Source organism: Coregonus lavaretus (genome assembly GCF_964263955.1).
Source record: "Coregonus lavaretus genome assembly, contig: HAP1_SCAFFOLD_1759, whole genome shotgun sequence".
Taxonomy (NCBI): domain Eukaryota; kingdom Metazoa; phylum Chordata; class Actinopteri; order Salmoniformes; family Salmonidae; genus Coregonus; species Coregonus lavaretus.
The window spans coordinates 70,084-97,765 of record NW_028157335.1 but is presented as its reverse complement, the minus strand read 5'-3'; the positions used below and the strand labels follow the sequence as shown (position 1 = coordinate 97,765).

The window sequence follows — 27,682 nt, the reverse complement described above, 5'->3', positions numbered from 1 at the left end:
TCCCTGTAAAGCACAGCGTTGAGATTGCCTGCAATGACATCAAGCTCAGTCCGATGATGCTGTGACACACCGCCCCAGACCATGACGGACCCTCCACCTCCAAATCGATCCCGCTCCAGAGTACAGGCCTCGGTGTAACGCTCATTCCTTCGACAATAAACGCGAATCCGACCATCACCCCTGGTGAGACAAAACCGCGACTCGTCAGTGAAGAGCACTCTTTGCCAGTCCTGTCTGGTCCAGCGACGGTGGGTTTGTGCCCATAGGCGACGTTGTTGCCGGTGATGTCTGGTGAGGACCTGTCTAACAGGCCTACAAGCCCTCAGTCCAGCCTCTCTCAGCCTATTGCGGACAGTCTGAGCACTGATGGAGGGATTGTGCGTTCCTGTTGTAACTCGGGCAGTTGTTGTTGCCATCCTGTACCTGTCCTGCAGGTGTGATGTTCGGATGTACCGATCCTGTGCAGGTGTTGTTATACGTGGTCTGCCACTGCGAGGACGATCAGCTGTCCGTCCTGTCTCCCTGTAGCGCTGTCTTAGGCGTCTCACAGTATGGACATTGCAATTTATTGCCCTGGCCACATCTGCAGTCCTCATGCCTCCTTGCAGCATGCCTAAGGCACGTTCATGCAGATGAGCAGGGACCCTGGGCATCTTTCTTTTGGTGTTTTTCAGAGTCAGTAGAAAGGCCTCTTTAGTGTCCTAAGTTTTCATAACTGTGACCTTAATTGCCTACCGTCTGTAAGCTGTTAGTGTCTTAACGACCGTTCCACAGGTGCATGTTCATTAATTGTTTATGGTTCATTGAACAAGCATGGGAAAAAGTGTTTAAACCCTTTACAATGAAGATCTGTGAAGTTATTTAGATTTTTATCTTTGAAAGACAGGGTCCTGAAAAAGGGAAGTTTCTTTTTTTGCTGAGTTATATATATATATATATATATATATATATATATATATATATATAAGTGTGTGTGTGTGTGTGTGTGTTTTTTATGTTTTTGTTCAGTGGCCCTATTTTTGGAAATAGATCCACGGACCTACAAAAGAGGGGCGCGGGCCAGATGCCCATCCCTGGGTTACTGTGACCGTAACAGGCTGTTTGGTTACTGTGACCGTAACAGGCTGTTTGGTTACTGTGACTTTAACATGGTGGTTGGTTACTGTGACTTTAACATGGTGGTTGGTTACTGTGACTTTAACATGGTGGTTGGTTACTGTGACTAACAGATTGTAATGTTTGGTTTCTGTAACAGGCAGTGAAGGGGGGCTGAGGGTGAAGCAGGAACCCGGCTTTGTAGCGGTCTCCAGGGAACACGTCACAGAGGAAGACGTGGAGATATTCTCACAGGTCCAAGAGCTCTCGTCGCAGGTGAGGGAACTGTCCAAAAGAACCTCTCTCAATCACACTTCTCACACCTATAATCTAATCAATACAAGTTAGATTTAGCCTGTAACTTAACATTACAAGCCCTAAATGAAAGTTTGTCAGATGTTTTCAGACCTGAAAAGTAGTTTAGTGTCAAGAAGCGAAGGGTCCACATCCCATTGTTGAAGTTGCTGTTTAAGATACTGCCTATGTCAGACTGTTTGAATGCTTGTGGTACGACATTGAGCCATTTTGTTTTGTCATGTTTAGAGAAATGGAACCATGACCATCACTGACTCTGGACGATACCCTGCCGTCATCGAGTTTGGGAAGTATGAAATCCAAACCTGGTACTCTTCGCCTTACCCACCTGAATACTCAAGGTAGGCTTAATGTTTTACTCAGTCAAATTAGGACAAATCAATGCTAGGCTTGTTATTAGATCCAGTTTCGAAAACATTGTCCTAGTCCTATAGAAATACTGTACTTTGAGAGCATTATACCAGTGTGCGAATGTACTGTTTTTTTCTAGGCTTTTAATTTGCAAGCTGAAATAAAAATGGTCGTCTAACCATTGTCTTGTTGTCTCTGTCGTTGGCAGGTTGCAAAAACTTTACCTGTGTGAGTTCTGTCTGAAGTACATGAGGAGCAGGAACATCCTCAATCGACACACCATGAAGTGTGGTTGCTTTCACCCTCCAGCCAATGAGATTTACAGGAAGGACGACCTTTCAGTGTTCGAGGTCAGAGGTCACTCTTCACAGTAGTAAAGCAATGGCTGCATATTCCCTATATATAGTGCACTACTCTTGACATATCTATATATATATATATATATATATATATATAATATATATATATATATATATATACACAGTGCTATGAAAAAGTATTTGCCCCCTTTCTAATTTTCTCTACTTTTGCATATTTGTGATACTGAATATTATCAGATCTTCAACCAAAACCTAATATTAGATAAAGGGAACATAAGTGAACAAATAACACAACAATTACATATTTATTTCATAAACAAAGTTATGCAACACCCAATTCCCCTGTGTGAAAAAGTAATTGCCCCCTTACACTCAATAACTGGTTGTGCCACCTTAAGCTGCAATGACTCCAACCAAATGCTTCCTGTAGTTGTTGATCAGTCTCTCACGTCGCTGTGGAGGAATTTTGGCCCACTCTTACATTTACACTCTTCCATGCAGAACTGCTTTAACTCAGTGACGTGTGGGTTTTCAAGCATGAACTGCTCGTTTCAAGTCCTGCCACAACATCTCAATTGGGATTAGGTCTGGACTTTGACTAGGCCATTCCAAAATTTCCAATTTGTTGCTTTTTAGCAATTTTCATGTAGACTGGATTGTGTGTTTTGGATCATTGTCTTGCTGCATGACCCAGCTGCGCTTCAGCTTCAGCTCACAGACGGATGGTCTGACATTCTCCTGTAGAATTCTCTGATACAGAGCAGAATTCATGGTTCCTTCTATTAAGGCAAGTCGTCCAGGTCCTGAGGCATCAAAGCATCCCCAAACCATCACACCACCACCACCATGCTTGACCTTTGGTATGATGTTCTTACTGTGGAATGCAGTGTTTGGTTTTCGCCAGGCATAATGGGACCCATCTCGTCCAAAAAGTTGACTCAGGTTTGCCAAAAAGCACCTGGATGATCATCAAGACTCTTGGAAGAACGTTCTATGGACAGATGATTCAAAAGTATACATTTTTTGGACGACATGGTTCCAGTAATGCCTGGCGATTTCACCATGAGACCAATGGTGACTTTAAACTAGTGACAGAATTTAATGGCTGTGATAGGAGAAAACTGAGGATGGATCAACAACATTGTAGTTACTCCACAATACTAACCTAAATGACAGCGTGAAAATAAGGAAGCCTGTACAGAACATAAATATACCAAAACATGCAACAAGACACTAAAGTAAAACTGCAAAAAATGTGGCAAAGAAATTAACTTTATGTCCTGAATACAATGTGTTACAGCGAGGGGGAAAAAGTATTTGATCCCCTGCTGATTTTGTACGTTTGCCCACTGACAAAGACATGATCAGTTTATAATTTTAATGGTAGGTTTATTTGAACAGTGAGAGACAGAATAACAACAACATAAATCCAGAAAAACGCATGTCAAAAATGTTATGAATTGATTTGCATTTTAATGAGGGAAATAAGTATTTGACCCCTCTGCAAAACATGACTTAGTACTTGGTGGCAAAACCCTTGTTGGCAATCACAGAGGTCAGACGTTTCTTGCAGTTGGCCACCAGGTTTGCACACATCTCAGGAGGTATTTTGTTCCACTCCTCTTTGCAGATCTTCTCCAAGTCATTAAGGTTTCGAGGCTGACGTTTGGCAACTCGAACCTTCAGCTCCCTCCACATATTTTCTATGGGATTAAGGTCTGGAGACTGGCTAGGCCACTCCAGGACCTTAATGTGCTTCTTCTTGAGCCACTCCTTTGTTGCCTTGGCCGTGTGTTTTGGGTCATTGTCATGCTGGAATACCCATCCACGACCCATTTTCAATGCCCTGGCTGAGGGAAGGAGGTTCTCACCCAAGATTTGACGGTACATGGCCCCGTCCATCGTCCCTTTGATGCGGTGAAGTTGTCCTGTCCACTTAGCAGAAAGACACCCCTAAAGCATAATGTTTCCACCTCTATGTTTGACGGTGGGGATGGTGTTCTTGGGGTCATAGGCAGCATTCCTCCTCCTCCAAACACGACGAGTTGAGTTGATTTTGGTCTCATCTGACCACAACACTTTCACCCAGTTCTCCTCTGAATCATTCATATGTTCATTGGCAAACTTCAGACGGGCCTGTATATGTGCTTTCTTGAGCAGGGGGACCTTGCGGGCGCTGCAGGATTTCAGGCCTTCACGGTGTAGTGTGTTACCAATTGTTTTCTTGGTGACTATGGTCCCAGCTGCCTTGAGATCATTGACAAGATCCTCCCGTGTAGTTCTGGGCTGATACCTCACCGTTCTCATGATCATTGCAACTCCACGAGGTGAGATCTTGCATGGAGCCCCAGGCCGAGGGAGATTGACAGTTCTTTTGTGTTTCTTCCATTTGCAAATAATCGCACCAACTGTTGTCACCTTCTCACCAAGCTGCTTGGCGATGGTCTTGTAGCCCATTCCAGCCTTGTGTAGGTCTACAATCTTTTCCCTGACATCCTTGGAGAGCTCTTTAGTCTTGGCCATGGTGGAGAGTTTGGAAACTGATTGATTGCTTCTGTGGACAGGTGTCTTTTTATACAGGTAACAAGCTGAGATTAGGAGCACTCCCTTTAAGAGTGTGCTCCTAATCTCAGCTCGTTACCTGTATAAAAGACACCTGGGAGCCAGAAATCTTTCTGATTGAGAGGGGGTCAAATACTTATTTCCCTCATTAAAATGCAAATCAATTTATAACATTTTTGACATGCGTTTTTCTGGATTATTTTGTTGTTATTCTGTCTCTCGCTGTTCAAATAAGTCTACAATTAAAATTATAGACTGATTATTTCTTTGTCAGTGGGCAAACGTACAAAATCAGCAGGGGATCAAATACTTTTTTCCCTCGCTGTACGTTTGGGGCAAATCCAATACAACACATGACTGAGTAGCTCACTTAATATTTTCAAGAATGCTGGTGGCTGCATCATGTTATGGCTTGTCATCGGCAATGACTAGGGAGTGTCTTTGGATAAAAATAAACTGAATAGAGCTAAGCACAGGCAAAATCCTAGAGGAAAACCTGGTTCAGTCTGCTTTCCAACAGACACTGAGATACAAATTCACCTTTCTGCAGGAATATAACCTAAAACACAAGGACAAATATACACTGGAGTTGCTTACGAAGACGACATGGAATGTTCCGGAGTGGCCTAATTACAGTTTTGACTTAAATCTGCTTGAAAATCTATGTCAAGTCTTGAAAATGGCTGTCTAGCATTGATCAACAACCAACTTAACAGAGCTGAAGAATTTTATAAAGAATAATTTGCAAAAATTGTACAATCCAGGTGAGCAAAGCTCTTAGAGATTTACCCAGAAAGACTCACAGCTGTAATCGCTGACAAAGGTGATTCTAACATGTATTGACTTAGGAGCTCGAATACCTACAGTGGGGAGAACAAGTATTTGATACACTGCCGATTTTGCAGGTTTTCCTACTTACAAAGCATGTAGAGGTCTGTAATTTTTATCATAGGTACACTTCAACTGTGAGAGACGGAATCTAAAACAAAAATCCAGAAAATCACATTGTATGATTTTTGAGTAATTAATTTGCATTTTATTGCATGACATAAGTATTTGATACATCAGAAAAGCAGAACTTAATATTTGGTACAGAAACCTTTGTTTATTTTTTTTATTTTTTTTATTTTGGGGGGGGGGGGGGGGGGGGGATGGATCAGCTTAATATTGCAGATATATTGTATCTTCTATCAATGTAATTGTCTGCATCACTTCCAATCCCCCATGTTTTTTTATATATATACTCCCCTTTATTACTTTTCAACCCCGCCATCCTTTCCCTACTTGGAGTAAATTAGTAAACAACAATGCCCAGGCTTCTACTTCCGGTCTATACTTACTATCTACACCTTATTGACACAGTTCATTTTACAATAATTCTATTATATATATATATATATATATATTTTTTTTTTTGCTCCTGAACTTCTTCTACCCTCAACCTCTCCGATCATTTTCATGATGTTCATCCGGTTTGCTTCTATATGCCATATCTTTCTAACTGTGCTCTTTCCCAAAAGCTCCCAACATACAACCTATATACTTATTATGGACACAGTATGCTTACATTATTAGCTTTGTTATTATTTGTTGTTATTTGTTATTAGTACCATCCTTCAACTCTATTCAATACCTCCCATCTATCGCTTAACACCATCCATATAGGATTTCTATTTGCCATATATATTTCAACCGTACTGTGATGTTTTACAAAAGTTCTGAACCTTTCTATTCTCATTGCTTCTACAGATTGTGAATTAAAAATAACATTTTTGCTAAAAGTATTATTATATTATTGATCGATTGACTATGACTTTTCAGATCACCCAGTAATGCTATCTGCAAGGTTAGCTCCAGGTAAATATTGCAATCCTTTAGCCATTCCTGGACCTGTGTCCAAAAACAAGCTACAAATGGACAGAACCAAAACAAATGATCTAATGATTCTGTCTCTTCACAGCAAAATCTGCAGAGCTGGGAAGATTGTATCCCCCATATAAATAACATTCTATTGGTAGCAAGAATTTTATTTAATAATTAAAATTGAAAGATTCTAATTTTTGAATCCGGTGTCGTTTTGCGTGTCAGTTCATAAACACTATGCCATGGGATCGGTACGTCAAAAATCTCTTCCCAACTATTTTGCAATCTATATGGGACGGCTGTCAATCCTTTGGTCCTTAAGTGAAACTGATATAATTTTTTATTTATCACAGTTTTCCTTAACCAATTATGTTCTTTAATGCAAGGCCGACAGACAAGTTCCTTACTTTCTCCCCCTTCCACTTTCCTCTTCCACTTTTGCGGTAAGGCTGCAATTATTTGGTTTTAATTTTGGGTAGAGCAGACATTTCCATATGTTTTTGTTAGCTGCATGTGCGACATAACTCCACCAGTCCTACCGATGATATCATTTACGAAGATTATACCTTTTTTAAACATTCTGTCAAAAAATAAAGGTTTTTTGTCAATAAGTATATTTGAATTTAACCACAATATTTGTTGCATTATTTGTTCTGTCGTTTCTGGAGGATTAAATTGAAATTGCAACCAACTTTCTATGGCTTGTTTTAGAAATAATGATATTTGGGAGATGATTTCCTTTTCAAATAACTGCAAATGAGTTGTTGTAATCTGAATAAAGGGAAAAAGGCCTTTCTTGAACATTGGGTGAGACAATCTTACTAATTTGCTTGAGAACCAGTTCTGATTTAAGTAAACCTTTGTTTGCAATTACAGAGATCATACGTTTCCTATAGGTCTTGACCAGGTTTGCACACACTGCAGCAGGGATTTTGGCCCACTCCTCCATACAGATCTTCTCCAGATCCTTCAGGTTTCGGAGCTGTCGCTGGGCAATACGGACTTTCAGCTACCTCCAAAGATTTTCTATGGCTAGGCCACTCCAGGACCTTGAGATGCTTCTTACGGAGCTCTCCTTAGTTGCCCTGGCTGTGTGTTTCGGGTTGTTGTCATGCTGGAAGACCCAGCCACGACCCATCTTCAATGCTCTTACTGAGGGAAGGAGGTTGTTGGCCAAGATCTCGCGATACATGGCCCCATCCATCCTCCCCTCAATATGGTGCAGTCGTCCTGTCCCCTTTGCAGAAAAGCATCCCCAAAGAATGATGTTTTCACCTCCATGCTTCACGGTTGGGATGGTGTTCTTGGGGTTGTACTCATCCTTGTTCTTCCTCCAAACATCAGACCACATGACCTTCTCCCATTCCTCCTCTGGATCATCCAGATGGTCATTGGCAAACTTCAGACGGGCCTGGACATGCGCTGGCTTGAGCAGGGGGACCTTGCGTGCACTGCAGGATTTTAATCCATGACGGCAGAGTGTGTTACTAATGGTTTTCTTTGAGACTGTGGTCCCAGCTCTCTTCAGGTCATTGACCAGGTCCTGCCGTGTAGTTCTGGGCTGATCCCTCACCTTCCTCATGATCATTGATGCCCCACGAGGTGAGACCTTGCATGGAGCCCCAGACCGAGGGTGATTGACCGTCATCTTGAACTTCTTCCATTTTCTAATAATTGCGCTAACAGTTGTTGCCTTCTCACCAAGCTGCTTGCCTATTGTCCTGTAGCCCATCCCAGCCTTGTGCATGTCTACAATTTTATCCCTGATGTCCTTACACAGCTCTCTGGTCTTGGCCATTGTGGAGAGGTTGGAGTCTGTTTGATTGAGTGTGTGGACAGGTGTCTTTTATACAGGTAACGAGTTCAAACAGGTGCAGTTAATACAGGTAATGAGTGGAGAACAGGAGGGCTTCTTAAAGAAAAACTAACAGGTCTGTGAGAGCCGGAATTCTTACTGGTTGGTAGGTGATCAAATACTTATGTCATGTAATAAAATGCAAATTAATTACTTAAAAATCATACAATGTGATTTTCTGGATTTTTGATTCCGTCTCTCACAGTTGAAGTGTACCTATGATAAAAATTACAGACCTCTACATGCTTTGTAAGTAGGAAAACCTGCAAAATCGGCAGTGTATCAAATACTTGTTCTCCCCACTGTATGTAATCAAGATATATTAGTGTTTTATTTTTCATAAATGTTTTACAAATGTTAGAATTTGTCTTCCATTTTGACATTAGAGTATTTTGTTTAGATTTTTGACCAAAATAAAAGACAATTAAATCCATTTGAATCCCAACTTGTAACACAACAAAATGTAGAAAAAGTCGAGGGGTGTGAATACTTTCTGAAGGCACTGTATCTAGTGCACTACTTTGAACCAGAGCTCTATTGGCCCTGGTCAAAAGCAGTGCACTTAAAAGGGAATAGAGTTCAATTTGAGATGCAGCCCTATGATCATGGTGAAATGTGACTGAAATGGTTTTGAGGGAGGAGGAAAGAATCAACTGTTGGTTTTGTTCCGTGTTTTTAGGTTGATGGAAATGTCAGCAAGCTCTTCTGCCAAAACCTCTGCCTGTTAGCCAAGCTGTTCCTAGATCACAAGACCCTATATTACGACGTGGAGCCTTTCCTCTTTTACATACTAACTAAGAACGACAACAAAGGCTGTCACCTTGTGGGTTACTTCTCCAAGGTGATGATATTCAATAGCATGAAAAATGTTGTCTTTCATCCAGTTGACTAATGTTTGAGTAATGCAGTAACAGTGTCTTTACTATATAAGTCATGATTAGTGCAGTAACAGTGTCTTTGCTATAGAAGTCATGATTAGTACAGTAACAGTGTCTTTGCTATAGAAGTCATGATTAGTGCAGTAACAGTGTCTTTGCTATAGAAGTCATGATTAGTACAGTAACAGTGTCTTTGCTATATCACTCATCTTAAAAGCTAAATGTATTCACAAGGGATTGTGCGCGTTCATGTACGTGTGTGTGTGTGCGCGCTTTAGACAAGGACAGTGACAGGTGCAATAAATTGCCAGCTTCAGCAGAGCTCTGACATACTTGATCTGTTTCCCCTTCCCTCAGGAAAAGCTTTGCCAGCAGAAGTACAATGTCTCCTGTATAATGATCATGCCTCAGTACCAAAGGCAAGGCTTTGGAAGGTTCCTCATTGATTTCAGTAAGTCCCTTAATGCGTTCTAAGAACATAAAACTCAATGCCTGCTTGATTCTAGAATGTTTGCCTGATTCTTCTTTACAATTTAAAAATGTTTCCCCGGGCATAGATTTGTGTCAGTCAAGTGCTTGTGAATTCATTGAAATGGGTAAATCAAGGCAATTTATACTGAACAAAAATATAAACGCAACATGCAACAATTTCAAATATTATACTGAATTACAGTTCATATAAGGAAATCAATCAATTGAAATGAATTATTTAGGCCCTAATCTATGGATTTCACATGACTGGGAATACAGATATGCATCCATTGGTCACGGATACCTTAAAAGAAATGGGCCTCAGGATCTCGTCACAGTATTTCTGGGCATTAAAATTGGCATCGATAAAATGCCTGCCCATACCATAGCCCCACCGCCACCATGGGGCACTATGTTCACAACGTTGACATTAGCAAACTGCTCGCTGACATGACCCCATACACGTGGTCTTCGGTTGTGAGGCCGGTTGGACGTACTGCCAAATTCTCTAAAACGACGTTGGAGGCGGCTTATGGTAGAGAAATGAACATTCAATTCTCTGGCAACAGCTATGGTGGACATTCCTGCAGTTAGCAAGCCAATTGCATGCTCCCTCAAAACTTGAGACATCTGTGGCATTGTGTTGTGTGACACAACTGCACATTTTAGAGTGGTGTTTTATTGTCCCCAGCACAAGGTGCACCTCTGTAATGATCATGCTGTTTAATCAGCTTCTTGATATGCCACACCGGTTAGGTGGATGGATTATCTTGGCAAAGGAGAAATTCTCACTAACAGGGATGTAAACACATTTGTGCACAAAATTTGAGATAAATAATATTTTTGTGCATATGGAACATTTCTGGGATCTTTTATTTCAGCTCATGAAACATGGGACCAACACTTTAAATGTTGGGTTTATATTTTTGTTCAGTGTACATGCATAAGTAAACATGTTTTCAATAATATAATCGGGACTTCCTGGTGTACTTCTGAAAACAACTGCTGCCTTGATGGCCTCGTGTTTAGCTGCCAGATTTGGACAGTTTGTCATAGCTATTTTATGTGTGTGTGTGTGGAAGAGATGTGATAGAGCATTTGATTTCCTGCCCATTTTGTTCACTGTTGAGACACATTAAGAGATGCAGAGAGAGAGAGAGGCTGGATGTGTGATATTGACAGTGTGCTGATAACAGGGAGAGGGAGATTAAGAAGAGATTGAACACAGCTGAGTTTTGAGCTCAAAGAGGGCTTTATTGGAAAATGTGCAATGTGCCCAAATAGCACTCTATATAGTGCACTACTTTTGACCATGGCCCATAGGGCTGTATTGCACTAACTAGGGAAAAGGGTGCCATTTGGGCCACACCTTGTGGCTTTGGAACTGGAAGTTGTTCAGATTAAAATGTTCTGCTTTTATTTGATTGTATTAGAGAAACACTTTGTCTCAGGTAGCTCGCTGCGAGAGGGAAAGCATTAGCTCCGTTTGCCAGTGTGAATAATGCGTTTTTTTCTAATCATTACTCCAGAGGATTCTGAATAGGCTCTGTTGTTGTGATTTACAGATGGTAAATCGCAGCTAATGCATTTGTAAAACATACAGAATAAAATATGACTTGTTAGCGCTATGTTGGTAGCGCTATGTTGTTAGCGTTATGTTGGTAGCGTTATGTTGGTAGCGTTATGTTGGTATCGTCTGTGTCTTAGTTATTCATCTGTTCTACCAGCACATTTATTTTTTTGTAAATTATTGACTATTCTCTCCTTTCTCCTCAGCTTTGGGTAATGAATATTGTCATAATGACTGGAATATTATGTATTCAGTGTTTGGTGATTAGATGTGCTTGTTTGGTTCCTGGTAGTGGGTGCACACATTAAAAGACATTAATTAATTTCAAGCTGCTTATAATGGATGACCCTTGACAGGACGGCTCTAAAACGAATTACATACAGACACCGCTACCTTTTTTACGTTTCGTTTTTTTTTCTTTTCTATTTATCTCTAATAAGTGCAGCCTTTTGTGAGAAATGACATCCAGCTGCTTCTCCTCCGTTTGTTCTGTGGCTTTGTTTCCTCTCCCCCCTCCTCTCCTCTCCCCCCTCCTCTCCTCTCCTCTCCACCCCCCTCTCCTCTCCACCCCCCTCTCCTCTCCACCTCCTTTTGTTGCCCTTGGCAGCATGTATCATAGCTGACAGAGGTTGAAGGAGAGGGAAACTGATTGCCTCACCTCCCTTTCTACTGTTTGAAGGTGAAAATGGATCTGCTCCCCAACACAGGATGTCACGTCATATTATGAATGTCATTTTTGACAGGACGGAGATTGAAATGCAATCTAAGACCTGCAGCAGCAGCCGTCTCTAGCTAGCTTGTGTTTTTGTCTTTTTAGGTTACGTACTGGCCCACTTTCTCACAAAATGGTATTGTTTGAATGTGGCCGTGACCCAGATCTGGCTTGTCTACTACTTATTTAAACTGCATACTGTGTACTAATCGTACTACATACTATTTAGAACGTACTGTTCAGTTAAAACGAATGCAGTAAGCAACAAATGACAGCACACTACGTCCTACTGAGAATGCGTCATCTAATGCGCAATTGCGTTGATTTCCGCCATTTTCGTACAACCTGTCAGACCACATGGGTCTGGAAATATGATTCTCTTCCCCAATACAGTGCAACGAATTCTACTAGATAAAACACAGAAATGAGTATGGCATCCTGGCATTTTAAAGCATAATACATTTTCTGAATTGGGTTGCCTACGTAAACGCAGACATTGTTTCATTTGAATGTCTTTTTAGGTTACCTACTGTTGGAGACTCTGACTTGAGCCCGTTTTAATTACATAATCAGCCCATTTATGTAAGGGATAATCATCGAGGAGCTATGCGTTCCCTGGAAAATAATGAACAGTGTGGAAGGTGTGTTCCACAACGCGCTAACTGAGTGGGAACTAACCTTCCAAAGAGTTGCATTATTTTCCAGAGAACGGATAGAGCCTCAAGTTGATTATCCCTTTTATATCATGGCTATAATTTAGCACTTTTACCACTACAAATGTGTTCATTTGCAGATAGAAATGTGTTCAACATCCACTGAAGTAGCTAGCAAGTTTACTAGATAGCAACAGTAGTTGCCTTGGTAACCAAACAGACTTTCTAGTTTAGCTAACCAAACCATCAGTCCTAGCTTGCTATTATGTAGGGCTGCCCCCAATTAGTCGACTGGTTAATTGTTTGGTCGTTAGGCTTTTGGTCGACCGAGATTGTTTTATATATATTTACATTTGCGGCCGTCTCAGTGAGCTAATCTATTGCGGAGGCCTAGACTAAAAGCCAATTTATGCTTGATCCGTAAAATGTGGTCGGAGGCTCCATATGGAGGGTGTGACGCAATTGCGGAGCCTCCAGAGGCATGCCGAGGCCAAATCGAGCTCCGTACCGCATCGCCATTCGCCTCCCAGACGTTGGATTGACCATGCGCCCAGATACACAATGCACTTCTCTCTCCAGAATGCGCGCTCTCGTCAATTTGTGCACAATAATTGTTTCATAACTTCATTGTGTGAATTGTTTGCGTTTGATTGTTAGTGGATATCAATTCCCTATTACATATATCACCAGTAGTACATTTACCGTTAATTCCTATAATTTCGAATTTATAATGTTTGTTACTTTGGTTACGGTAATTTATTTTAATGCATTCAATATTATTATTCCAGTCTTCCCGTTCTCATTATCAGAGTGGACACATTGTTTGCAGAGTGCACAACCTGCTACACATGTGAGAAACAAGTTTTGGTTTATTTCAGTCCATTTACAAGTTTTGTCAATTTAGTCATCGTCTTTTGTTTGGAGCGCTCCTGTCAATGTTGAGGAAGGACATCCACCTGATTACGCATAGAAGTCGGCCTATAGGCTACCTGGCCTGTGTGCAAATGTAGGCATATAAATGTGCCCATTTGGGGATCTGATTGTATTTCTGATTGGCTTAACGCACCACCCCTAATGACCTGTGGAGCTTCTCAAAGTTTTCTTCACCTCAAACAGCAAGCAAACTAAGTCTGTTTTTCCATCCGTAAGAAAATTACAATAGTTCCTCAAATCTATTGAGCTCTCTCCCTTTCGATAACCACTCAGCGTGAAAGGGAAAAATGTCATGCTCTGATCTAGTGGAAACGTCATAAAATAGGCCTACCTGATTACTTATCAGTGCTTGACTTGGGCTGAAATAGGTTCCGGTACTCATTTTGGGTGCTGGTACTGTTTATATTTAGGTGCAGGAGTACCACAATACTTTTGAGCTAATATTCTATAAGAGGAACAGGAGCTCAAGCAGTAGAAAATGTGAGGTGCCTGTACTCTGCTCCGGTGAGCTCCTGCCCAAGTCAAGCACCACTTCTTATCCCTTGCGCAAATAGCCTACAGCTGTGTCTGTCCCGAGCTCACTGGAGCAGGAAACTCTGAGGGCCAAGAATATTTTATACAATGTTGCAAGTTCGCTAGCTCAAGCGGAGTAGAACACCTGGTTAGGAGAGGTGCTGGCTAGCAGAGTAGAACACCTGTTTAGGAGAGGTGCTGGCTAGCGGAGTCGAACACCTGTTTAGGAGAGGTGCTGGCTAGCAGAGTAGAACACCTGTTTAGGAGAGGTGCTGGCTAACAGAGTAGAACACCTGTTTAGGAGAGGTGCTGGCTAGCGAAGTAGAACACCTGTTTAGGAGAGGTGCTGGCTAACAGAGTAGAACACCTGTTTAGGAGAGGTGCTGGGTAACAGAGTAGAACACCTGTTTAGGAGAGGTGCTGGCTAGCGACGTCGAACACCTGTTTAGGAGAGGTGCTGGCTATCGGAGTAGAACACCTGTTTAGGAGAGGTGCTGGCTAGCGAAGTCGAACACCTGTTTAGGAGAGGTGCTGGCTAGCGGAGTAGAACACCTGTTTAGGAGAGGTGCTGGCTAACAGAGTAGAACACCTGTTTAGGAGAGGTGCTGGGTAGCAGAGTAGAACACCTGTTTAGGAGAGGTGCTGGCTAGCAGAGTAGAACACCTGTTTAGGAGAGGTGCTGGCTAGCAGAGTAGAACACCTGTTTAGGACAGGTGCTGGCTAACAGAGTAGAACACCTGTTTAGGAGAGGTGCTGGCTAGCAGAGTAGAACACCTGTTTAGGAGAGGTGCTGGCTAGCAGAGTAGAACACCTGTTTAGGAGAGGTGCTGGGTAACAGAGTAGAACACATGTTTAGGAGAGGTGCTGGCTAGCAGAGTAGAACACCTGTTTAGGAGAGGTGCTGGCTAGCGGAGTAGAACACCTGTTTAGGAGAGGTGCTGGGTAGCAGAGTAGAACACCTGTTTAGGAGAGGTGCTGGCTAGCAGAGTAGAACACCTGTTTAGGAGAGGTGCTGGCTAACAGAGTAGAACACCTGTTTAGGAGAGGTGCTGGCTAGCGGAGTAGAACACCTGTTTAGGCGAGGTGCTGGCTAGCAGAGTAGAACACCTGTTTAGGCGAGGTGCTGGCTAGCGGAGTAGAACACCTGTTTAGGCGAGGTGCTGGCTAGCGGAGTAGAACACCTGTTTAGGAGAGGTGCTGGCTAACAGAGTAGAACACCTGTTTAGGAGAGGTGCTGGCTAGCGGAGTAGAACACCTGTTTAGGCGAGGTGCTGGCTAGCGGAGTAGAACACCTGTTTAGGCGAGGTGCTGGCTAGCGGAGTAGAACACCTGTTTAGGCGAGGTGCTGGCTAGCGGAGTAGAACACCTGTTTAGGAGAGGTGCTGGCTAGCGGAGTAGAACACCTGTTTAGGAGAGGTGCTGGCTAACAGAGTAGAACACCTGTTTAGGAGAGGTGCTGGCTAGCAGAGTAGAACACCTGTTTAGGAGAGGTGCTGGCTAACAGAGTAGAACACCTGTTTAGGAGAGGTGCTGGGTAACAGAGTAGAACACATGTTTAGGAGAGGTGCTGGCTAGCAGAGTAGAACACCTGTTTAGGAGAGGTGCTGGCTAGCGGAGTAGAACACCTGTTTAGGAGAGGTGCTGGGTAGCAGAGTAGAACACCTGTTTAGGAGAGGTGCTGGCTAGCAGAGTAGAACACCTGTTTAGGAGAGGTGCTGGCTAACAGAGTAGAACACCTGTTTAGGAGAGGTGCTGGCTAGCGGAGTAGAACACCTGTTTAGGCGAGGTGCTGGCTAGCAGAGTAGAACACCTGTTTAGGCGAGGTGCTGGCTAGCAGAGTAGAACACCTGTTTAGGAGAGGTGCTGGCTAACAGAGTAGAACACCTGTTTAGGAGAGGTGCTGGCTAACAGAGTAGAACACCTGTTTAGGAGAGGTGCTGGCTAGCGGAGTAGAACACCTGTTTAGGCGAGGTGCTGGCTAGCGGAGTAGAACACCTGTTTAGGCGAGGTGCTGGCTAGCGGAGTAGAACACCTGTTTAGGCGAGGTGCTGGCTAGCGGAGTAGAACACCTGTTTAGGAGAGGTGCTGGCTAACAGAGTAGAACACCTGTTTAGGCGAGGTGCTGGCTAGCGGAGTAGAACACCTGTTTAGGCGAGGTGCTGGCTAGCGGAGTAGAACACCTGTTTAGGAGAGGTGCTGGCTAGCAGAGTAGAACACCTGTTTAGGAGAGGTGCTGGCTAGCGAAGTCGAACACCTGTTTAGGAGAGGTGCTGGCTAGCGGAGTAGAACACCTGTTTAGGAGAGGTGCTGGCTAACAGAGTAGAACACCTGTTTAGGAGAGGTGCTGGCTAGCGGAGTAGAACACCTGTTTAGGAGAGGTGCTGGCTAACAGAGTAGAACACCTGTTTAGGAGAGGTGCTGGCTAGCGGAGTAGAACACCTGTTTAGGAGAGGTGCTGGCTAGCGGAGTAGAACACCTGTTTAGGAGAGGTGCTGGCTAACAGAGTAGAACACCTGTTTAGGAGAGGTGCTGGCTAGCGGAGTAGAACACCTGTTTAGGAGAGGTGCTGGCTAGCAGAGTAGAACACCTGAAAAAGAAAAGGAGAGCCGCACACTCTAGGAGCTCAGATGCAATAATATCCTAATAACCAACGTTTCGACAGACAAGCTGTCTTCATCAGGGTATAATGACATACAGTGGGGGAAAAAATATTTAGTCAGCCACCAATTGTGCAAGTTCTCCCACTTAAAAAGATGAGAGAGGCCTGTAATTTTCATCATAGGTACACGTCAACTATGACAGACAAATTGAGAGAAACAAATCCAGAAAATCACATTGTAGGATTTTTAATGAATTTATTTGCAAATGATGGTGGAAAATAAGTATTTGGTCAATAACAAAAGTTTCTCAATACTTTGTTATATACCCTTTGTTGGCAATGACACAGGTCAAACATTTTCTGTAAGTCTTCACAAGGTTTTCACACACTGTTGCTGGTATTTTGGCCCATTCCTCCATGCAGATCTCCTCTAGAGCAGTGATGTTTTGGGGCTGTCGCTGGGCAACACGGACTTTCAACTCCCTCCAAAGATTTTCTATGGGGTTGAGATCTGGAGACTGGCTAGGCCACTCCAGGACCTTGAAATGCTTCTTACGAAGCCACTCCTTCGTTGCCCGGGCGGTGTGTTTGGGATCATTGTCATGCTGAAAGACCCAGCCACGTTTCATCTTCAATGCCCTTGCTGATGGAAGGAGGTTTTCACTCAATCTCACGATACATGGCCCCATTCATTCTTTCCTTTACACGGATCAGTCATCCTGGTCCCTTTGCAGAAAAACAGCCCCAAAGCATGATGTTTCCACCCCCATGCTTCAAGTAGGTATGGTGTTCTTTGGATGCAACTCAGCATTCTTTGTCCTCCAAACACGACGAGTTGAGTTTTTACCAAAAAGTTCTATTTTGGTTTCATCTGACCATATGACATTCTCCCAATCCTCTTCTGGATCATCCAAATGCACTCTAGCAAACTTCAGACGGGCCTGGACATGTACTGGCTTAAGCAGGGGGACACGTCTGGCACTGCAGGATTTGAGTCCCTGGCGGCGTAGTGTGTTACTGATGGTAGGCTTTGTTACTTTGGTCCCAGCTCTCTGCAGGTCATTCACTAGGTCCCCCGTGTGGTTCTGGGATTTTTGCTTGTGATCATTTTGACCCCACGGGGTGAGATCTTGCGTGGAGCCCCAGATCGAGGGAGATTATCAGTGGTCTTGTATGTCTTCCATTTCCTAATAATTGCTCCCACAGTTGATTTCTACCAAGCTGTTTACCTATTGCAGATTCAGTCTTCCCAGCCTGGTGCAGGTCTACAATTTTGTTTCTGGTGTCCTTTGACAGCTCTTTGGTCTTGGCCATAGTGGAGTTTGGAGTGTGACTGTTTGAGGTTGTGGACAGGTGTCTTTTATACTGATAACAAGTTCAAACAGGTGCCATTTATACAGGTAACGAGTGGAGGACAGAGGAGCCTCTTAAAGAAGAAGTTACAGGTCTGTGAGAGCCAGAAATCTTGCTTGTTTGTAGGTGACCAAATACTTATTTTCCACCATAATTTGCAAATAAATTCATAAAAAATCCTACAATGTGATTTTCTGGGAAAAAAATGCTCAATTTGTCTGTCATAGTTGACGTGTACCTATGATGAAAATGACAGGCCTCTCTAATCTTTTTAAGTGGGAGAACTTGCACAATTGGTGACTGACTAAATACCATTTTTTCCCCACTGTATGTATGTTCTATTTATATCTGTAAATCATTCCATGACATCAAGCCACACCCGGCCATGATTACAGACACCTGTGTGTCCTTCCAAACTATATAAACTAGTGACCCGCAGTGTTTTGTCATTATACCCTGATGAAGACAGCTGGTCTGTCCAAACGTTGGTTATTAAATTATTGCATCAGAGCTCCTAGAGTGTGAGGCTCTCCTTTTGGTTAGCTAAACTAGCAAGTCTTTGTGTTTGGTTACCACGGCAGCTACTGCAGCTATCTAGTAAACTTGCTAGCTACCGGCAAATGAGCACATTTCTAGGAGCAAATGTATTAAATTAGAGCCATGACGTAAAAGGGATAATCATCTCAGGGCTCTATGCATTCTGTGGAAAATAATGCAACTCTGTGGAAGGTCCCACAGCTTCCACGTCGTTCATTATTTTCCCTAGAAAGCATAGCTCCTCGTTGATTATCCCTTACATAATCAGCTTATTAGCAGTAATAACTTGTTATTGGTTAGGATGTTGGCGTGTGTGTGTGTGTGTGTGTTATTGCAGTGTCAAGGGGAAGTACAGACAGTGTCTGTCTCTCCAGACATCTTCTTGCTTTACTGTATATTCCTATATCTAAGGAAGTAGGTAAAGAGCAACAGTCGAGTATCAGTTCCTGATAAGCTAGGCTAGTCACTGTGGAGCTAGGGCAAGGAGAGATGTGGAGCTCAACATGGAGGTGAGGACAACTGTTGAAGAGAGAAGAAACCTCTGGGAGGGGGGCCAGAGGGGCCCACACATCATTTGAATGTCTTTTTAGGTTACCTACCTTCTCAAACATGGTTGGTCAAAATACTATTTGGTCTTTTGACCAATCAGATCAGCTATTTTGCCAATAATTGGGCAACAGATCAGAATTGGGCTGGAATTGTGTTTTAATTTGAATGTGTCTTTTTAGGTTACCTACCTTCTCACAACATTGTATTGTTTGAATGTGTATTTTATATGGTTAATCCCTTCTCACAACATTGTTGTTTTGTTATAAAAGGTATTTTTAGGTAAGCCACTGTGTCTTTTTCAGGTTATGTCTTCATCTTCTCACACCATGTTGTTTTGTTTGAATGTGTCTGTTTCAGGTTACCTTCTCACGAGGCAGGAAGGACAAGCTGGCTCCCCAGAGAAGCCTCTGTCAGATCTGGGTCGCTTATCCTACCTGGCATATTGGAAAAGTGTCATGGTGGAGTACCTCTATAAGCATCCAGATAAACACATCAGCATTAAAGGAATAAGCAGAGCCACTGGGATGTGTCCACATGACATTGCTGCTACTCTCCAGAACCTCCGCATGATTGACAGACAGGACGGCAGGTCAGTCTTAACTCACACAGTCGCTCTGTGTGTGTGTGTGTGTGTGTGTGTGTGTGTGTGTGTGTGTGTGTGTGTGTGTGTGTGTGTGTGTCTGTGTGTGTGTGTGTGTGTGTGTGTGTGTGTGTGTGTGTGTGTGTGTGTGTGTGTGTGTGTGTGTACATGCGTGCGTGTGTGTGTGTACATGTGCGTGTGCGCGTGTGCGTGTGCGTGTGTGTGTGTACATGCGTGCGTGTTCCCTCCTTCCTGACATCCAGGCTACTGGGTGTTTTGAACATGTTATCCATTAATGCAGCAGAATGTTGAGTCAGGTTAAGTGACAGACTGACAGAAGAGCCCCTGCTGCTATTCCATCCTGAGAATCCTCTTTCAGCTTTATTAACTTACACTACGCCATGCATCATGTGGATTCATTCTTATACAGATGGTCTTTTTGTTATTGGTTTACTGTTTAAGCACTTTGACAGTACTCACTGACAATTGCTAATGTAAAAAGGGCTTTATAAAAACATTTGATTGTTTGATTAATTGCTGTATGATTTCTGTCTAGGTATGTAGTGATCAGAACGGATTGATTGATTGATCTTGTTGATTATTGCTCTCTAGGTTTGTTGTGATCAGAATATATTCAGTGTTTCCCCTATATTCATTTAGCAGAGGCGGGCCACTCCAGATTATATGATTTTAAATAAATCTATTAAATACATTTTAAAGAATCGGGATGGTAAAACCTTTTCAGTGTAAACTTAAACGATTAAAAACAGATATAAATTATGTGGAAAAGATAAATATATTTTTTAATAAGATCATCTTTGAGAACTAACAATCACCAAAATTAAAAACTACAGTCGGGGAGATAAGAACATGACATCAGTCATGGCAAAATGTGTAGAATTGCAGGTAATTAGCTTTAAAACTAGTGCTTAGCGATTAGTACTTTTTGCGGTCGTTTCGGTTCTCCAAACCGTTCGGACGCTACAGACGATTTTGTGAGAAGACCGATCTTCGGGATGTTTCATGGTCTGACAACTCTGTCACCTTTCACCTTTCACCTTTCACCTTTCACCTTTCACCGCAGATTCAAAAGTGCAACATGCGGTGGATTGAGATGCTTGCAAAAGTATTAACCCCCCCCTTGGCATTTTTCCTATTTTGTTGCCTTACAACCTGGAATTAAAATTGATTTTTTGGGGGGTTTGTATCATTTGATTTACACAACATGCCTACCACTTTGAAGATGCAAAATATGTTTAATTGTGAAACAAACAAGAAATAAGACCAAAAAAAACAGAACTTGAGCGTGCATAACTATTCACCCCCTCCAAAGTCAATACTTTGTAGAGCTACCTTTTGCAGCAATTACAGCTGCAAGTCTCTTGGGGTATGTCTCTATAAGCTTGGCACATCTAGCCACTGGGACTTTTGCCCATTCTTCAAGGCAAAACTGCTCCAGCTCCTTCAAGTTGGATGGGTTCCGCTGGTGTACAGCAATCTTTAAGTCATACCACAGATTCTCAATTGGATTGAGGTCTGGGCTTTGACTAGGCCATTCCAAGACATTTGCTTAGGGTTTCTTTAAAGTCTCACTGCCTCCTTCTCACAAATGATCCCAAAAAAATAAAAAATAAATAAAGTTGGTTCAACACAGTGGTGGGTCATTTTGACCCTAGGACAACGGGAGGGTTAAAGTAGTCAAAAGTGTGATATTTGGTCCCATATTCCTAGCGCGCAATGATTACATCAAGCTTGTGACTCTACAGATTTGTTGGATGCATTTGTTTGTTTTGGTTGAGTTTCAGATTATTTTTTGCCCAATAGAAATGAATGGTAAATAATGTATTGTGTCATTTTGGAGTCACATTTATTGTAAATAAGAATATAATATGTTCCTAAACACTTTTACATTAATGTGGATGCTACCATGATTACGGATAATCCTGAATGAATCGTGAGAAAGTTACTGACGCACAAATATCATACCCCCTCCCAAAAAAATGCTAACCTCCCTTGTTATTGTAATGGAGAGAGGTTAGCATGTCCTGGGGGTATGATATTTGTGCGTATGTACAGTGCATTCGGAAAGTATAACCCATAATGACAAAGCAAAAACAGCTTTTTAGAAATGTTTGCTAATTTAGAAGACAAAAAACAGAAATGTTACATTTACGTAAGTATTCAGACCCTTTACTCAATACTTTGTTGAATAACCTTTGACAGCAATTACAGCCTTGAGTTTTCTTGGGTATGACGCTACAAGCTTGGCACACCTGTATTTGGGGAGTTTCTCCCATTCTTCTCTGCAGATCCTCTCAAGCTCTGTCAGGTTGGATGGGGAGTGTCGCTGCACAGCTATTTTCAGGTCTCTCCAGAGATGTTAGATCGGGTTCAAGTCCAGGCTCTGGCTGGGCAGGGGCGCATGGGTGGGCCTGGGAGGGCATAGGCCCACCCACTTGGGAGCCATGCCCACCCATGGCTGTGCCCCTGCCTAGTAATGTGAAATATATAGTTTAGGGACTAATTTATTTATTTAAATTGACTGATTTTCTTATGAACTGTAACTCAGCAGAATCTTAGAAATTGTTGCATGTTGCGTTTATATTTTTGTTCAGTATAGTTCTAGACTTGATTCCTCCTGTGAATGATTTGAATTCTCTGTAGAGAAACGGTGCTTTGGGCTCACATAAAAAAATTGAACTAAATGGAATTCAAGTAATTAAACCGGAGTCTGTGAATTAGTTGTTTAATAACCCCCCCCAAAAAAAACGACATGTCGGTTAATCGCTCAGCGCTATTTAAAACTGCAAATCTTCTCTCAGCCCCATGGCAAAATGTATAGAATTACAGGAAATTAGCTTTAACTGCCTGAAGTTGATGTCCATGCCCCCGCGGAAAATCAATTAGCATAATAAAAAAATCCCCATATAACTCTGTCCCACTTATGTCGCACTTCCGCATCTGAGGGGAAAGGTGACGGAGCTAGGGCAATGTTAGTCAGACCATGAGACATCCCGAAAAATCTGTTTGTCACAGAACCAGCTGTAGCGTCCGAACGGTTTATTATGACCCCTCTGTGTAAAGGTGAGACTTTCACGAACTCGTACAGGCCTCACAAGACGTGTCTGAAAGTCCCCCGGTACCAGTTAAAAAACATTAATGGAAGTATATATGGAGACTGTTTAGTGACGACAATAAGGGGTTAAATATATGTAAACAAACAAATGTTTCCTGATCTTTTTTATATTTCTCACATATAGAACAGACACTTGAGAACAAACTTCCTTTTTTTTTTGGAGGGGAGAAAATATCTGTTATCCATGTAGGGAATCTGTTATCCATGTAGGGAATCTGTTATCCATGTAGGGAATCTGTTATCCATGTAGGGAATCTGTTATCCATGTAGGGAATCTGTTATCCATGTAGGGAATTTATTGATCTTGTTGATTATTACTCTAGGATTTCGGTGATCAAAATATATTGATTGATCTTGTTTCTGATTTGCTCTTTTCTAGGTTTGTGGTGATCCGAAGAGAGCGGTTGATCCAGAGACACATGGCGAAGCTGCGAGCCAGCCCCAGGCTGAACCAGGTGGACCGTGACGCCCTGCACTGGACCCCAGCTGTGGCCCTCAACTCTGTCCTGTCTGAGGAGGAGAGAGAGGCTGAGATGGATGTAAGTCTCTCACACACACACACACACACAGTGTTATTCAACTTTCGTCCTGGAGAGCCAATGGGTATGCAGATTTTTTGTTCCAGCCCATCACTAAACACACCCGAGTCAAATAATCAACTTCAGTCTGGACTCTAGATCATGATTAGGTAAATCAGGTGTGTTTTTGTGCTGGGCTGGTACAAAAGCCTGCACACACAGTAGCTAGCTCTCCAGGACCTCTGCTGTAGTGTTATAGACTTGGTATGTGTCAGTGTCTTCAGCCGAGGCTGTGTGATCTTTCAACACACCCACAGTCTGTTAAATGTATTGTTTGGTTAGCTTTAAGAGTTCAAACCAAGGCCAGTAATGGGCAAAGCATGTTCACTGTCACTAGGAATTTAATGTGGTGCAAAATTGCCCCAAATCAGTTCACTACATAATTAATAGTACTAAATATGCCATGAAATGCAATCTCTCCATGGTTGCTTAACAGCGAACGCTTCCTCTGCTTTGACATGCACGCACGCACACACAAACAAACATCCAATCAACAAGAAGAGGCAGTCTAGTCTCGTTATCATGAGAACCTGTGGTGATTCAAATGTCATGATGTTAATTCAAATTGTGTGTGTTCAAGTTGTATTTGTCACATGTACCAGTACAGCGAAATGCTTAACTTACCCTACCCAACAGTGCAGCATTCAATATCAAAAAAGTATCACTAATAATACAATAAAAATAAAAACATGAGAAATCAGAAATAAGAGGGGGAGCTGTACACTGAGTGTACAAAACATTAGGAACACCTTCCTAATATTGATCATCCCCTTTTGCCCTCAGAACAGCCTCAATTCGTCGGGGAATGGACTCTACAAGGTGTCAAGCGTTCCACAGGGATGCTGGCCTATTTTGCTCCAATGCTTCCCACAGTTGTGTCAAGTTGGCTGGATGTCCTTTGGGTGGTGGACCATTCTTGAGACACACGGGAAACTGTTGAGCGTGAAAAACCCAGCAGCGTTGCAGTTCTTGACACAAACCGGTGCGCCTGGCACCTACTACCGTACCCCGTTCAAAGGCACTTAAATATTTTGTCTTGCCCATTCACCCTCTGAATGGCACACATACACAATCCATGTCTCAACTGTCTCGAAGCTTAAAAATAATTTTTTAACGTGTCTCCTCCCCTTCATCTACACTGATTTGAAGTGGATTTAACAAGTGACATCAATAAGGGATCATAGTTTTCACCTGGTCAGTCTGTCATGGAAAGAGCAGGTGTTCCTAATGTTTTGTACACTCACTGTATACAGGGTAAATGTTCAATGTGCAGGGATACTGGAGTATTTGAGGTAGATATGTACATGTAGGCAGGCATTAGGAGAAAGTGACTGGTAGCAGGATTAATAATAATAATAATAATAATAATAATAATAATAGTAAACAGTGTAGATAAATTGTGTGTGTCAAATAATCAACGAATAATGTGCTGTGGAGACTTGTGGAGCAGGCAGACTGACCCTTGTGCTATAGTCAGTGGTCATGGTTAGAGCAGGCAGACTGACCCTTGTGCTATAGTCAGTGGTCATGGTTAAAGCAGGCAGACTGACCCTTGTGCTATAGTCAGTGATCATGGTTAAAGCAGCCAGACTGACCCTTGTGCTGTAGTTAGTGGTCATGGTTAAAGCAGCCAGACTGACCCTTGTGCTATAGTCAGTGATCATGGTTAAAGCAGCCAGACTGACCCTTGTGCTATAGTCAGTGGTCATGGTTAGAGCAGGCAGACTGACCCTTGTGCTATAGTCAGTGGTCATGGTTAGAGCAGGCAGACTGACCCTTGTGCTATAGTCAGTGGTCATGGTTAGAGCAGGCAGACTGACCCTTGTGCTATAGTCAGTGGTCATGGTTAAAGCAAGCAGGCAGACTGACCCTTGCGTCTGTTTATTTCCCCATCAGCCTACGGATTAGGATGTTGAGCTCACTGCCTGCCTGTGTTTCTCAGAGATATTATTATTATTATTATTATTGTCAATTTGTGTTTCTCAGAGATTTTTTTTATTTATTTCACCTTTATTTAACCAGGTAAGCCATTTGAGAACAAGTTCTCATTTACAACTGCGACCTGGCCAAGATAAAGCAAAGCAGTGCGATAAAAACAACAACACAGAGTTACATATGGGGTAAAACAAAACATAAAGTCAAAAATACAACAGAAAATATATATACAGTGTGTGCAAATGTAGCAAGTTATGGAGGTAAGGCAATACATAGGCCATAGTGCAAAATAATTACAATTAGTATTAACACTGGAATGATAGATGTGCAAAAGATGATGTGCAAATAGAGATACTGGGGTACAAATGAGCAAAATAAATAACAATATGGGGATGAGGTAGTTGTGTGGGCTAATTTCAGATGGGTTGTGTACAGGTGCAGTGATCGGTAAGGTGCTCTGAGAGATGATGATAATGATAATGTTTGTCGATCTGTGTTCATTTCAGGCTGAGCGACTGAAGGAGCAGGCTAGTTGTTGGGAGAAGGAGGAGAGAGAGGTGGCCTACCTGATGACTCACCCTCGTCCTCCCACTAAGGTCTACAGTAAGAACCCCTACAGAACCCACCAGCGTCGCCACACCGCCGGAGAACAAGGCTTGCACGTCTCTGAGGAGTGTAGTGAGGATGATGAAGATGATTCTGATTGGTCGCTGCCTATCCTAACGAATGCCCACGCCGTACTTGGAGTCAAGAGAAAGGTGAGAGCTAGAAATGAGTTATTTGTCACATTGCCTCATTGCAGGGTCAGGTGAATGCTGTTGTCCTGTGGGATTGGCTGGTTGGAGTCTTTACATAGTGATGGAAAAAGAAATAAATACATTGAATGTTATGCAATAGTTTCATAATTAGATTGTTTTCAATCATTATATATTGTGACTTAGTTTGTAGACAACACATCTTAACATACTAAGACAGAGGGATGTGGTAAATGCTCTTGACTGCAATGAAAGGTTCACTGGGTTCTTCATATCACGTTGACCCTCCTTTCGGACCTCACAGTACAGCAGATATACAGTTGTGATTTCCTCTGGCGCTGTGGAGACCGTTGTGCGGCAGGCAGACTAAACCGTGTTCTGTAGTCAGTGGTCATGGCTCATTTTTAAACCCCTCCATGGTTGTTTTCACATCTGCGTTGTCTATAGACCACTGCCCCCTTGTGGCGAAGATAATATTCCACCAGATTGTGGTCTAGAACAGTGTTTCCCAACTCTGGTCCTCCAGGACCCCCAACAGTACACATTATCGTTGTATCCCTGGACAAAACACACCTCATTTAACTAATTGAGGGTTTGATGATTAGTTGACCAGTTGAATCAGGTGTGCTTGTACAGTGTTACAATAAAAATGTGTGCTGTTGAGAAACGCTGTTCTAGAAGTTAGGGTCCCTCTCTCTATTTGACACAGCAGTACTATGGACAGCCAGATGATAAGACTGCCTGCTAATGATTGCTGCAGTTAACTAGTGAATTTGTAACAGGATTGATTTCATAGTCTTCCCTGGGTTTAATCCGCTACAACGAAAAGAACATGTCGTGCTTGTTATACTCAGTTAGTGGAAAACAAGATGATATGTAGAATGAGGCCTGTGATCAGAGTTAACTCTGCCAGTCTCATTTGTGGTTCTCTGAACCAGGCAGCCTTCATCGTGTGGGAAAGAGTTGCTCAAGCGTCGAGGCTCACATCGTGTGGTTGGAGCATTTTGCATTCAGAACAAGAGTTTACGACGAGGCCCGGTCCTCCCTGCAGACATTTAACCAGAGTCTTGAGTATCACCCTCTCTGTAGCTAGTAAACTGCAGAAAGAGTTTAGGATTATGTTTAACATGTTATTTGTTTGTCTGTCTTGGAGAGCAGTTGTGCCCAGAAAGTACTTTTTTTAGTCCATTACTAGGATTATTCTTTGTTCAGGAAACCGGCCCTAAAGTTGTATAGAAAAGGTTGTGTTTAACATTTGATCTGTGTGTTCCAGAGAGGGAGAGCTGAGAGAGCTCTGGTCCTCAAGAAGAGAGGTCAGGAGAGGAGATGGATAAGTAGCAGTGTGACAACCGAGACCATCTCGGAGACGACTGAGGTTCTGAACGAACCATTTGACAACTCTGAGGACGAGAGGTCCATGCCCCTGCTGGAGAGGACCTGCAGGGTGGGAGAGACGGAGGAGGAGCTGAGGAAACCAGTAAAGAGATGCAGAGGTCGTCCACGGCTGGAGAAAAACACGTACAGAGACAACCGTGAACACTGGAACGAAGGTAACGCAATCCTTCAGAT

General features: G+C 42.6%; 1 protein-coding gene across 1 annotated transcript in view; it reads left to right on the top strand.

The window, feature by feature from the left end:
• Positions 1–1,255: 1,255 nt before the first annotated feature.
• LOC311125529 (histone acetyltransferase KAT6B-like) overlaps positions 1,256–27,682 on the top strand; it is a gene marked incomplete at its 5' end in the record, with an annotated part of 31,741 nt that continues 5,314 nt past the window's right edge. Inside the window, 9 exons of the mRNA XM_084199564.1 lie at positions 1,256–1,371; positions 1,639–1,751; positions 1,970–2,111; positions 9,041–9,202; positions 9,597–9,690; positions 19,487–19,718; positions 23,225–23,384; positions 25,865–26,116; positions 27,387–27,663. Coding sequence (XP_084055690.1) covers positions 1,256–1,371; positions 1,639–1,751; positions 1,970–2,111; positions 9,041–9,202; positions 9,597–9,690; positions 19,487–19,718; positions 23,225–23,384; positions 25,865–26,116; positions 27,387–27,663 — 1,548 coding nt within the window. The remainder of the gene's footprint in view (positions 1,372–1,638; positions 1,752–1,969; positions 2,112–9,040; positions 9,203–9,596; positions 9,691–19,486; positions 19,719–23,224; positions 23,385–25,864; positions 26,117–27,386; positions 27,664–27,682) is intronic.